The 14453-nt window shown below is 37.8% G+C and overlaps 1 protein-coding gene across 5 annotated transcripts in view; it reads right to left on the bottom strand.

The window, feature by feature from the left end:
• Positions 1-14453, bottom strand: part of TBL1X (transducin beta like 1 X-linked) — a 192867-nt gene that overhangs the window by 47403 nt on the left and 131011 nt on the right. For 3 of the 5 annotated variants that reach the window (XM_039550258.1, XM_039550266.1, XM_039550261.1), the window contains one exon: positions 6665-6772. The exons of the other annotated variants lie outside the window; for them this stretch is intronic. In XM_039550258.1, the coding sequence (XP_039406192.1) occupies positions 6665-6722 (58 nt within the window). In that variant the 5' untranslated portion in view covers positions 6723-6772. The remainder of the gene's footprint in view (positions 1-6664; positions 6773-14453) is intronic. 5 annotated transcript variants of the gene reach the window in all.

The raw sequence follows: 14453 nt of genomic DNA, 5'->3' as shown, positions 1-14453 counted from the left end.
ATCTATGTACAGAGCCTTGGGAACATTGCAGTGACTGCCCTGCAGACCTTTAAGTACAGGTTGTTTAAAGGATCTTTGAGGCTCTCCAGCGTTGAGCAGAAGGTTGGACTACCTGAACATGAGCCAGCAGTGTGCCCTTGCAGCAAGAAAAGCCAAGAGCATCCTGAGCTGTACTACAAAAAGCACTGCCAGAAGGTCAGTGGAGGGGATCCTTGCCCTCTACTCAGCACTGGTGAGACAGGCCTGGAACACTGCATCCAAGTCTGGGCTCCCCAGTACAAGAGAGACAGGGATATACTGGAGAGAGACCAGTGAAAGACCACAAAGATAATCAATAGACTGGAGCATATGCCATACAAGGAGAGGCTGAGAGAGCTGGGACTGCTCAGCCTGGAGAAGAGAAGGCTCACAGAGGACCTTATCCATGTGCAAAAATACCTGAGGGAGGTGCAAAGAGGATGGACACCTTTTCCAGTGGTGCCCAGTGACAGGAGGCAATGCACACAAACTGAACCACATGAAATTCCACTGAAACAAAATAAACCATTTTTTACTGCGGGGGTGATGTAAGTATTGGAACTGGCTGTCCAGTGAGGTTGTGGAGTCTCTCGATCCTTGGGAGATACTCAAATCCCAACCAGACACAGCGCTGGGCAACCTACTACAGCTGACCCTGCTGTGAGCAGGGGAGAGGGATTAGTTGATCTCCAAAGGCCCCTGCCAACCTGAACTATTCTCTGATTCTGTCATCTCATCTACCATCCAGACTGAGCTCTCCTATGATCCTAATGAGCCAAATTGCAAGAAAACATAAAAAAAGGCAAAAGAAAAATCATTAACCACTGACTCTGCCATTCAGTGCACATTATTACTTTTACTGTCACACTGGACAAGTGCTTTTATTGACCAAGTGATTCATTCTTCTAATAAATTACTCCTCAAGGTATAGATTTTAATAATTTAAGAAAAAAACATGCACTGTACATTCTCCTTCTACCTAGAAGCAGTCTTCCTACACAAAGGAAGCAGCTTTGAAGCAAATTTAGCTGACCTATATATGCCAATCTTTCATGCTTTGCTTAATCTGAATTATTTTCAACGTGCACGTCTCTCGTCTATGACTCAGGGACTCTGTGCCATACACAGTTGTTCAAAAAATACTCTAAACATACCTCATGCAGGCAAAGTATGGACTTCAGAGAAAAATTACACAGGCTTATGTAAGTAAAGACTGTTGATCAGGAACCAATTCAAAAGAACAGAATACTGATCTTCAGTCATTCCCTACTGCCTGAGAACTTACACAAGCAAACTGTGATATTTACATTTTCTGTAAAATTTCTTTGTTGAAGAAGAGAATTATTCTATAAAAAAGTAGTTTCCTTCAAACTTTGTTACTTTCTTTTCAAAAAATTGCAGATGTCATTGGGAAAAAATTGTAATTTAGTACTATTCCAACTATTAGTATTTAGTTTCATCACAAGGATGAAATCACAGAAACACTGTAATATCAACATTTTGGATTCTCTCATAATTTCCAAAGGCAAAATGACAGCAAAATGCCTTGGATGTGGTTAACAGGAAAGGCCCATATTTGCACACGCTTAACTACAACGGATTTTGTGATTCACAGAAACCCTTTGCTCTATGCCCTTGAATATATGCTTAAAACCTGAGAGAAAATCTTTTTTTCTAGGAGAACAAGGAAAAACTATGAACCAGGCAGACCAATGTGCTGGTATAACCCTGAATTTACAGAAGGGAAAAACCTTTTTTATTAGCTGTCTTCATTTTATGGTTGGGAAGAAAACAAATGAAAATTCTAAAGTAAAATGGTAAATTGTCCCAAGTCAGCATCTAAAAATGTCATTGACATCTTTTTAGCAAAAACATCTAGCTACTGTTTTTATTGTCTTAGACGTGGTACAGATTGTACATGGTGCAGATTATACACTGGGGAACAGTTATCAAGTATGTGTCATAAAACATGGAAAAATTCAAACCAAAAAGTAAAAATTTGAGTGAAAATGGAAACTCACACAATCTTAACGCTAACCAGTCATTGCAAGACATTCATTACAATAAATGTTCTACTAGAGAAGAGTGTAAGCCACAGGCAACTGGGGAACTGATTTTCAGACAAGAATTCTAGACTGCAACATGCATATAAATGCTAGAAAGGAACACTGATAAGTGATTAATGCATCCAAAATACCCAATTTGAAAAAGCTTTAATAACTAAATCGATAATATTGGGCTGGGTAGGGAAGGAAATTTATTGCAGAATTTGGACTGATGATAGGATTTGTCACTCACAACAGATGGCAACACATTTTAGATTAAAAAGTATGAGAGAGATTTGATTTCCCTTGGTTTTGCCGTCCTCCCTCAACTCTTAGAAATTTCCTTCGGATCCTTATTACTCCTCATTGCACTGTACTGCTTTGACCTTCATTCCAAAAGACAAATAATTGTCTGTTTTTCTTTTGGAAAAAACAGAATAGGAAAACTCTATATTATGAATTCTATATTTTTTCTCAGAAACTGAAGAAACCCAACAGAAGGTCTATATCAGCAATGAAGATGGCTGCTAGCAAAAGTATGCTTCTCAGGTGATTGAAGAGGTACAAGTTAATACAATTAATATTATTATATCAATATTATATTAATATTATATATTATATACTATTAGTTATAATTAATAAACATAATTTGGATACCAGAACTGTGGCTACTTGGTATAGCTTCTTTCACTTTCATCAATGTACCTGCTTTGTTGATATAACTGCGTCCACCACAGGAGTATTTTGAGTGCTCCTGTCTCCACACTGGCTGTACACTCAGTATAGACGTACCTAAGCCTGATTTTAGTAACTGGGGCCAACATTTAATTTAAAGGTAGACTTTGTATCAAGACACCTACACATAAATATAACCTGACTTTAAGAAGTTTGACTCCTGAGATAAACAATGCTTGAAAGACCTCAGCACTTTTAAGAATGATCACTTTAAATTGTGCACTTAAAAAGTTCATAATAAAAAAAGGAGAAAACTAGACATTGCAAGACCTGACTTTGGATAGAAGAGATAACCTTGAACTGAAAATAAACACGTGTTCTCTTTGTATCTCAAGAAGGGGGCATTCATGGTCTTACTGTGGAAGTGACAACACCTAGTGACCTTAGTAGCGGAATTCCCATGGCATGAAGCCATAGAGCATAAATGGACATTATGATGGACTGCTTTGATTTTCTGGGCATAGATAAGCGCTGAGACAGTCACCTATGTGAAGAGGCAACTATTTACAAGCTTACTTTAATACAGCTAAACATTTAGAGCCTTAACTTGTCCAAGTCCTGTGTTGTACAGGAGGGATTTGACTGCATTGTGCCTGGACCAAGCATCTTCTCCAGCCTGCTCCTCCAGCAGCAGGCAGCTCAAAGCAGTCTTCCTGGCTGTATTTGTTTCTGTTAAACCCACGATCAGTCAGTATAACTCCCCAAATGCCACAACTTACCATTTCATTCCATCTGCAGATGTACTTGGTAATCATTTTATATTTCCTTCCAGGTAACCGATAAAGCACTTGAGCAGCATTGTGCCAAGAACAGATTCCTGTGAGTTCCCACTAGAAGTAACCCTTGAGATGAATTAGCCCCAACTATAATTGCTTTTCAAGATGTTTCTGTTATCCCATTTTTAATCCATTTGGTAATTCTGGATTACACAGATTTTACTCACTGTTACTTCATTTTAAACACAGTGTCAACAAGACTAAATAAATGTCATAAAGTAGTCTAAGTGTATTAATGTCAGCACAGCTATCTCTGTCAACTTCATTTCTGATCTCGGAAAAAGCAGCATCAAGTATGTTTGACAAGATCTATTACCCATAAAAACTTGCTGGCTGGCATTTGGCATGATGTCATCTCTTAATCTTTGTTGGAGATACTTAGTCTCAGCCTTCCAATGACTGTCCTTGATCTACTGTTACCTGGATCATCTTGTTTAACCTTTAAAAATTCTGACACAACATTTGCTTTTTCCAGTTCACTGAAACTCCCTTTAGTATGCCAAGATTTGTTAAAAAGCAACAATAATGGCTTAGACAGTTCAACTCTATTAATACTCTCTTGTGCAAGGTTTCTGGTCTGACAGAAAATTGAGGAAATATATACAAGAGATGAACAACTAGAATCACGTGCCAGTATTCTCATAATGAAGTGTATAGCCCCCTTCAGCATCTTTGCTACAATGCTTCAAAGAATCTCAAGCATTTATGTACCTCGCAGATGCAAAATAGATGAAATATTACAGGGACATTTTGCTTTTTATATACTTATTCTGCCATATGTATCTCCTTTGCTATTTCTCTCTTCCTCCCACCATTTGCCTACATTTTATGGGAAAGTCTTGAAGTTTTCCATGATAAGATTAAAGGACAGATACCTGAAAAAAAAGAAGTGAACTTCTATATGGTCTTGTAAGCCACATTCATAGTTGTGTCTATGAAAATTTTTAGAAGCTTTGGGTTCAGCTAATGTTAACAAATAATCAATGTAAAATCCCTGTTTTTTGCAAACTCCTTAAACTGCAGGGGGGTTTGAACTCAGACTGTGTTTAAACACTAGCCCTTTAAATCTGGCACACATTATTTCTGAAGCTATGGATTAAATATCTTTTGTCTGCTGTCACATCTTACATCATTTATAGTAGCAGGTGGAAAGGCAAAAGGCTGTATAACAGTTTCCATCTTATTGTCTTACTTCATCTGAAAATACAGATATAAAAATCTCCTTGGAAAAAACAATGACAGTAGGAAAAAATTAAACGTAAGAAGCTCTTGTAGCAGTTCAGTGAATTCATCACTGGTTATAGCTCTTGTTTGCTGAATGGAATTCCTAACAAACTGCCAGGTATATCTAGTACGTCCATACCAGTTTGAAGCATATTTGAATATTTCTTCAAATATTTAACCTCAACTTCCTCTCTCTTATATGTGTAAAATACAACAGAACAGTGGAAATACAATGTTTCTATGAATGCCTTCAGTATGTGTGGATTAAATAAGAAAACCTTTTGACACTCTAGATAAGAAGGTAAGAGCAGTACAACTTGCCATTAACATACACATTTGCATGTAAAGTTCTCTGTAAAATGGCAAAAGTGATTGCTTGCTTGTGGGAGATGTTACCTACAGTAGCTTTTTCCTGACATTTGGCTACACAACACTAACTCACCTCCTGATGTATCAAGAGGAATTTAAAAGGTTGGTTTCTTTTTTCACATCAGGAAAAGCAACTGTATTAATACACTGTTATGTAGAATCTTCTACAACCCAAACATAACGCAAAGTAATTTCAGGATTCTTTATGCTTTGATTACATCCATTGGTGCACTGCTCTAATGTCTAAAAGCTCTTTCCAGTCCGGTACACAATGGCTTATTTTTAAAAATAAACTTTGTCTGGATGAAGTTTTAGTTTTGTTAGTTCCTGTTTTTCTTTCATCTGTTTGCACACATCTAGACAACTTTTTATAAGCTCCATTAGAATAGAGTGTGAGACAAGATCTAACACAGGCCACAAGTGGACTCTCAAAGAACTGTTTTAAAAGACCAAACCCTAAAAAGTATGATTAACCTTAACTTCAGTGGAGATTCTTTGCATAGGTATTTGGTTTCCTGGGACTGAAATAGTCTTGCAAGTGGAAGAAACAACTCAAAATAATGTATCTAATGAATACTAGTTACTGTGACCAACAGAAGCAGGCTAAGGCCATATCTTCTACCTGCTGGAATTTTGATTCTTTGTACAAGACATCCCTCAGGTCTTGAGGGTTTATTCTAAAACTGGCTTCAAGTCTTCTGACAGGATAACATCTATTTTCCACAGATTTGTTTGTTTGTTTGTTTCAGTATGTGAAACATGAAATATTTTTAGCAAATTCTACTTTTACCAACAAAGGGTTGTAATGTTGGTTATAAATCCTTTGTCAATGTTTCTCAGCTCCCCTATCATCTCTACAGTAACGGAACATTTTCCATTAGCTAAGAGATTTTCTACTTCTTGCAGTCAAAGAGTGGAAAGAAGATTATGGAAACAAACCCAAAATGTAAGCTTCAATTTCATTTTTTAAAAACATTTTAAAGCCCCATGGTATTTTCCAATTTGAAAACAGATAGAGGTGGAAGTGCTACTGAGACAGAGCCATGCTGACACTGTTCAGATCAGTTTACATACACAGTAACCCTAAAAGTGGTCTAAAACATCAGAAACTTGCACCCAAATTTCTGTTTATAGCCAACATAAACCCAATGTAAACAATTTCAAGTAGCTAAGCAGAAAAAAGATACAACATACACATGCTTTTTGCCTCTGCTGCCAAAAATGACTTTGGTAGACATGATATAACTACCAAAACATTTGTTAGCATAATGTTATTTACCTCCTTGTTTTGCTTAACTGCAATGTTTATTTTGTACCTGTGCATGTTTCCACTTTTATTATGTTCTAGACCATGATTTCAAAGAAACATGGGTATTCAGTCTATCAGTCTGAAACACTCAAGGCAACATTGCTAGAGCAATATCATGCAAAAAGGCAATTTTCCCATTTCATTTATGACCAGAAGTTATGAAGAAGTTATGATGACAAGGAATTTACCCGATTCCTGGAGATAGCGATACACCAAGAAATTCACTTCGTCACTGGTTATGCTCATCTTAGCCCAACCTCAATATGATGAGGTTTACAAGAAGTGTGATCCACGCTCTGTTCAAAGGGAGAGAAAAGAACAGGTTTGTTTTACCTTAATTTACTATGAAATGTGTTATCAAAATAGAGGTGGGAATTGTTAAGGTATTTAAAGATGTCATACAGTTATTAGAGCTGTAACATCCCAGTGTGAGGCATCCATTAAAAATTGTGAATCAAGTATGCAGGCTGTACTGCACCTTCTCTTACAACACAGGAGCAGTATTTAACATATATGAGAGTCAGAGGGAACATTTTAAATATTGGAAGACTTTTCTAATGTCAACTCTTGTACTTGCGTGGCTTTACTACAGGTTCTTTGGAGACTTCTCTTTACTGTGTGAGCATTTTCTTCTCAGAACTGATGGCAATTACAGTCACGTATAACACACCAAATTATAAGGTTTTTGCAGCCCTGAATTTGTAATCCAGTTTTTTGTCCAGTCGTTCATCCACTAAAGACAGATTCTTTCCTCAGAAAACCATGTTACACAATGAATGGGGCAGAGGGGAAGAGAAAGAGAGAGAACACCATATACCTTGAGCCAACAAGGAAGACAAATATCCTTGCATTATATAAAGCTGTAATGTTATAATGTCTCTGTTGATTAATGGTGAGCAAGAATTAAACTCCAATTTTTCATTTAAGTAATCGCAACCTTTAGGATGACGGTTTTACATTACTATTTTGGGCATATACTCTGGCAATAAAAACACTGGGTTTAGATGATAAATTTGTTTTGAACGTTTTCCATTAAATCTTGATGATTCATTTCTGTTTGGGAATCTGACTTAAGTAGTGTGGTTTTAAAAGACCTAAGTACTTCTCAGACATAAACTTTGCAGCTGTGTCAGCCACACCATACCTATAAGTGATCACGTACAGCTTTGGCCGCAGAGGCACACACTGGGCTCTCACCGCGCACTACAAATGAAAGACCGTAGGCGTGTGCTGGGTGTTTTGATTTCCCACATGTCTCTTCTTGGCAAGAGGAAAGGTCGTCTTTGTTCATCGAAAACCTCTTCAGTAATTCCTGCTGCCTAAAGTAGCACCTGCTACTGCAGGTGATGCTGATCTACGATGTTTCCCCTGCTGATGGTCTAAACCAGCAGGTCACTCATGACTGTAACAGATGTCTTTGCATATTTATGTAAATAGAGGTCTTTCGAACCCTGGTAAGCCTTTTATTATCCCACGCTGTATTTCATCAATAGCTCGGATGCTGGTTTTCCATATGAAACCATAGCTTGCTAATTTGGCAGACATCTTCCTCAAATACTTGAGTCTTAATTGTTACAGTTTGCATTTCATGGAAAACAGGAAGAAACAAAGTACTGAAAATCATTCAGTCTCTGTAAGGAAAATTTCATCTCCTTTGGAAAGGATGAACACTTTCTGCTAAGATTCTGGCTGAGGACAGCATCAGCTGTACCCAACATCCATTCCCGTCACACATGCCACGTATTGCCCTGGGAAGCCACTCAGTCTCTTTTCTCCTCAATACCTCATCTGTAAAATGGGCTCAAACATCTCCGGCACATGATGAGGAGACTGGAAGCACTGATAGTGGTAAGGACTTAAGTTACCAAGGCTGGCAACTGCAGGCAGTGAAAGCACCACTTCCAGTATAACTTTATACACACTTCTTCCAGATAAACAGACTTGTACCTGAATAATTAATAACCCCCTGTGACCTTTTTGCATAATCATCACTGTACAATTAAGAACAAGACAGACATTCACGGCAACAGTTAAGGCCATTTTCTTCTCCAAGTGCTTAAAATGTATCTGTATCATTGCTATGGCCATGATAGTAATAAATCAAGAGAATTTGATAGCTGTGGGTTGAAAAAAACCCCCCCACTTTTAAAAGCGTTTTATAAATAGCTGTTTCAGAGTTTGGTGGTAGGAAAGTCGGTAAAGATGAAACCTCTTACAAAAATTCAGTTTCAGCAATGACGTACTCTGTGGTAAGATGAACTTTGTTTAAAAAAAAAAAAAATTACAAATGCCATTTCTGGGTGCATACTGCCAATTTAAGACATTAACATGGTATTTCCCACATACAGAGGTTTACTTTGGGAAAGGGAAAGGAAGAATGCTGGGTTTTGTTTATTTTTCTAATGATGACTTTTCTTAAATTAATTAAAATCAGAGAAAATGAGCATGATTGCAAAATAAATTGTCTCCCAGCTCCAGAAAAAAAAACACTCTATAGCAGCTACCTTTGTATCAGAATCCAAAACACACCAAGTAATAGTTGGATTTACAATGCATTTTCCCTGAAGTCAGTCAAAAGGAATTACTTTGACATATGTGTCAGATCATATCTTTATACACATATTGTTACCATGCCACAAATAACCAGATGATCTCCACTAATACATTTAAGGTTTCTTCCCTCCCACAGATGCCAGTGTAGCAATCAGATACACAACTGTAAAGCTTTTACCAGTCCAAAGCAAGACACAGATTTTGGCTTTTACCCAGAGAAATCTATTCATTAGAAATTTGGCTGACCATGCTCAATTTCATTAATGTTCTTTCTGATTCCCTTCTTCTCTGCAAATAAACAGTTCAAATAAAGTAGATAAAAAAGACATGGTGGGGAGAAGAGGAACATCCTAATGTTTTGTGTATCTCCAAGATTGATTCATAAGGAACAAACAACTAGCCTCCCCCTCAATACATTTTTTAATTGTAGAAATGTAAACTTCTGTAGGAAATCACAGAAACTTTCAGTTACCACTGTGATAGATTTATTTCTGCTAATTGATGGTCTCCTTTTGTTACTGACAAGTGGTATTACCTAGATTAATAGTTTTTTATGAGAAATAACATCTTAATTCTTCAAAATGTCAAGAGGACTAACAAAAAGCATTCAAACATGTTTGAACTTTCTTTACTTGAAACACTTTTTCCTGCACCCAATTACACATAATGGGAAGTTCTATTCACTTCAACCTTGCTTTAAGAATTTGGGTTGTGATCCTGTAGATATTTAAGAGTGCCCAAACATGTGACCTGAGCTGATTAAGACTTCCCAAAGTATAATGGATGCAAAACATACAAACTCCATCAGTGGATGGATGGGTTGTCAAGATCATGCAAAATTGAATATAACACTTACTTTAAACAAACACTCAGCTCTTAGTTCTACCAGGATAGGTTTGCAGAAATGCTTCCCATATAGGGGCAAAAATATGGGACATTATCTCAAATACCACAATTGTGCTTCTAGGGCTGCTTGTCTTTTGCTGAATCAAGTGGTTCACCTGGCGTTGAGCTGCCTCCAGTGAAGCTAAAACTGCAGCATGCTTCCCTGTGCTCTGGGCAGCCAGGATAGCCTGCTTCCCGGAGTAACCACACGACCTGATTTGGCTCTGTGCACCAACAAACCACTGTTCTCAAGTTAAACCTTCCTGCAGCACTGGGAATCCTGCTAATGGGCCATGCAAGTGGCTCTGGAGAAGGCAGCCTCATGTATAGCCATGGTTTAGCACAGTGATAACCAGGTCAGCTAAGAATAGTTTATTTACATCCATCATCCCCTTACTCAAGGGTTGCTCTTCCTTTGCCAGGCATATTTTAGCACTGCTGCCATAAATAAGGGAGATCTGGCTGAAGAATCAAGGAAAAATAACCTTTTCAATTTTGAAATAACATCTAAAGACAGCTCCTCCGCCTCTTTTCTAAATCATGCTCACAGGGTCCTCCAGGGCTGTGTCGTGCCCTCCAGGCCAACCCCAGGGCAGGGGACGGCTGAAGTTATTTCAGGAAATTAGTTTACATTTGCTACTTGAAGCAGCATGCCATCCATAGAGACTGGGAATTACCAGTCAATCTTCCCCTCGGAAGGTGGAAACAGGTCAGACACTTAGGGAAAACACCCAAACTAAAACCTAAACCTGAAACCTAAATAGGAACTCAGGCACTTCCCATTTGTGCATCCAGCCCTGCTGACAGAAATTTATCAGATGGCTGGTCTGACCCTCATCTTAAACCTTGAAAAATTCTGCAAGTTCCAGTCTGCATTAACTGAGTGCTGAGCAGCTGTCAACTTTTGGGGAGGGTTTTTTTGTGGTCATTATGGTAAAATAAACACTGTCCCCTTCTCCCCTCACAACCCCCCTTGCCTCCAAACCCCAGCTGAAACACACAAATTTTCATTTATTTCCTGCAGAGGCCAAAATGTCTTTTCACAACTGAAATCTTAATGACAACAACAACATTGTCATTAAAATGATAGGGAGGTATGTAGAGAAATTGTGTATTTGCTTTGGGGGAAAAAAAGGCAAAAAGCAGAGGTTCCATAAAAATGAAAACATTCCAGAAAGTTCTAACATTTAGTGTTGACTTGATGCCCTGCTGCATGGGAACCAGAGTACACACACTTGTGCTCCCAGTTTCTCACCCAAGATGGATCTATGCACCAAAGTGCATCTCTCAGGACCCAATATGGTCTCCCCATCTCAGAGAAGAGAATGTGAACATAATTACTAAAACAGACTCTAGGAAGGCACCGTGACAGCACAGCCAAATCAATGTGTTACTGTTTTGTATATGCTCTGTAGTTTAATGAAAAACATTTCCCAAAGCCAGAAGCCACTTCTCACAAAATGAGTCATTTAGGCAATCTCTGTGTTTTCTGTTGAAAAATACTTTCATCAGAAACTTTCAATGAGCCCTACACTTCTGTATTTCTCAGATGTGTCTTACCATAGAGCCAGAACAGAGTCAGTAGCCAGCAGCTCTTCCCCAAAGGCTAACAAGCTCTGCTTGGCCCTCAGCAAAGCATTCCTCAGTCTTGGCTTTCATCACAGCTGCCTCTTCTTGTGGAGAAACTCCAGTATGCTGCTTTCTCAAAATGCCAAACCAGACTTCTGGGAGAGGAAAAGAGCACACTCTGCTTCTTCTCCCCTCACAGTCTCTCCTGCCATTTCATGAAACTAAAAAGTAGAACATCATTTTTTTTTACAAGTATCCTTACACAGGAATTGAGACCATCACACTCCTGACTACAATGTATGAAACAGGGAAGAATGGTTCTTTCCAAACTCCACTCATGTCAGTGACCAAATTAACAGTGAGCCCTGTTCAAAATGCAGCTTGTGCAAGCATGACTTCCTGACTCCTCCTTGTAAGGCTTGATCAAGACACCTTGCTTCAAAAAAACTAAATCTAAACAGTTGGCCCTTCTAGAGATCTTGCACTTAAGAAAGCAAATAAAGATGTGCTCACAGTAAGAGCTGCACTGTATTTCCCTGGCCTTTCTTAATGAGGATACAAGTGTGTTAATTATCTTCACTGTGTAAATGATTACCACATGTCACCCAAACCACGTAGTGACAAAAATGAGGCAATTCAAATATCTCAGATCTACTGTTCTACACTTGTTACAGATGCTTACAGATGTCTTTGCATCATTTATACTGTCAATATTTTGAAGCTTTCTTTACAAGAGCAGTAGCAAATTTGTTGTTTTGGGGAAAACAAAAGCTGAGACTCCCCAGAACAGAATGATCTCCTTTAGGAATGGTTATTGAGTTGTACAGTATGCACTGTCTCACTTAGACGTCTATCACCCATGTTTAGAGCACATCAGTAAGGACAGGGACCTCAGTAACAAAGTAATTGGCTTGTCAGAAATCCTGCACTGCCAAATGTTAAGCCTGGCTCTTATTTTGGTTTTAAGTCTATTTATTTACAGAGACCTTCTGCTGATTTTTAAAAGACCACACTAAACCTAAACAAACCTGGGGAGCCACAGCTCATTCCCATTCTCACTGCTGCCTGTAAGACCACACTCCAATGAAAAGTTGCAACAACTGCATCTGTACCTGAGAACTTCAGAAAAAATGGCATGGATATAATAAAAGCCTAGCTTGGATCCTGACACATTAGGGTATCTCATACTATTAGCTAGTGAGCTCAACCATATCAGTGTTCCAAATCTGGTGCCAATCAGAGAAAAAGGAGGAATACCACCTATACACATGTGGTAGTGATCAATTAACCTGCAATTCTGCCTTCAAAAGGTCACTCTTGATGAATCAAATGCTGTATGGAGAAACCTCGCAAAAATGAGGTTTTCATTTAAATAAAATCAAAACGTTGTTCAGACAGAAGGTTGGTTTACCATGCAATATCTATAAAGAGGTGCCTTTGAAAAACTGAATCTTTAAATCATAACTGTTCCTACTGTATTTATTATTTTAAAAATCTGCAATGGATTATCAAAATGGTTGTCCAGTCTTGGAAAAAACGTTAACAAAATAACACATCATCCAGTAAACTATCAAAAAATAAAATCAAGGAAAAAAAAGTATCACAAAGATTTATAAAAAATAATTTGGCCAGTTAAACACTCTGGTGGACATTATTGCAGAAAATTTCATTTCTGCATGAATACTACTTTTCATTAAATTATAAATTACCTTTCAAACTGAAGAGCCATTTGGAACCAAACCCACATCAATTTATTTAAAGAAAGGGCAACGAGAGATATTCCAACAATTCGTACGTGCTATTCAAACATTTTTCAATTAATCAACAATTCCCTGAGCAAAATAACTAATCATCAACAAAAGACAAGCCTTTAATCACCAAATTCCCAGCAAACTTCACTTCCTCTATCAAAAGATTCTGAACTGTGCATCAGATCTTTCATACTTATAATCCCTTAGTTTGATCAGGTGGTTGAGTTCTCAGCTGGTTTACTTAATTACATCAGCTTTCAGCATTTCACTCTAAGAGTTCAAGTGGATCTTTTCCAACTGCCTTTGCTGCAGAATGAAACGGGTTTTCCAGTATTGATTTTTCCTTTTTTGTCTCTTTGCTAGGGGCAAAAAAGGAAAAAAACCCACAACTGCTCTTCATAATTAGTGCAATTGTGCTATACCTCTTTTACAGGTTCATTCTAAGAAGAGGCACCTTCGATTTTTTTAATAAAAAGAAATATTGTTTACACTAATATATTATATGGAAAGCTCTGGAAAGCCAAAAATAGACTAATGGGAAAGCAACGATTGACAGTAGACCTAGAGCTTACAAATGAAATGAAAATAATTGTTTTAAAATAAAAAAGGAAGGAATTACAGAGGCTTGAGAAATCAAAACACGATTGGATTTAGTTTGAGAACCAAGATACCTCATCACTCTTGGAACAACTGAAGTCAATTGGGAATGCTGCCACCAAACAGAACCAAGGATTTTCTTCCTTACATGAGCACAAAATGGCAATTAGGACAAACCAAAGGACAATGGTATGTGACCACTCATTTCAAACCAATTAGGCCAAAATACATGATTGTCTGATGGTGCAGTAACTGACTGTGTGCACGTGCGTTTCCATGCACGTCATGTAACAAAAATGTGCTTTAAATCTTACAAGTAATGCTATGTGCTGAAAAATGTTAAGGAAGATTGCAACTTTTAAAAGATGGCACAATTGCTCTAGTGATATTCGATTTTCTTTAATTTTGGCAAGAGGGCAAATGTATTAATACTACCTCAAATTTAACTTTTCACTTAATATACCTGGATTTGAACCTCAACAAAACAAAACATTAGCATTTAAATTTTTCATCTGTACTTCACCTTCAGAGTTTCAAGGTGAAATGAATGTGATGACATGAGTTCCTACCAGAACTGGTTGTACCTGATTCATATGCAAGTAAAATAACACAGCAGAACTTT

This window comes from Corvus cornix, chromosome 1, assembly GCF_000738735.6.
Source record: "Corvus cornix cornix isolate S_Up_H32 chromosome 1, ASM73873v5, whole genome shotgun sequence".
Taxonomy (NCBI): domain Eukaryota; kingdom Metazoa; phylum Chordata; class Aves; order Passeriformes; family Corvidae; genus Corvus; species Corvus cornix.
Note: the sequence above shows the minus strand (reverse complement) of the source record. Positions and strands in the feature narration are given on the sequence as shown.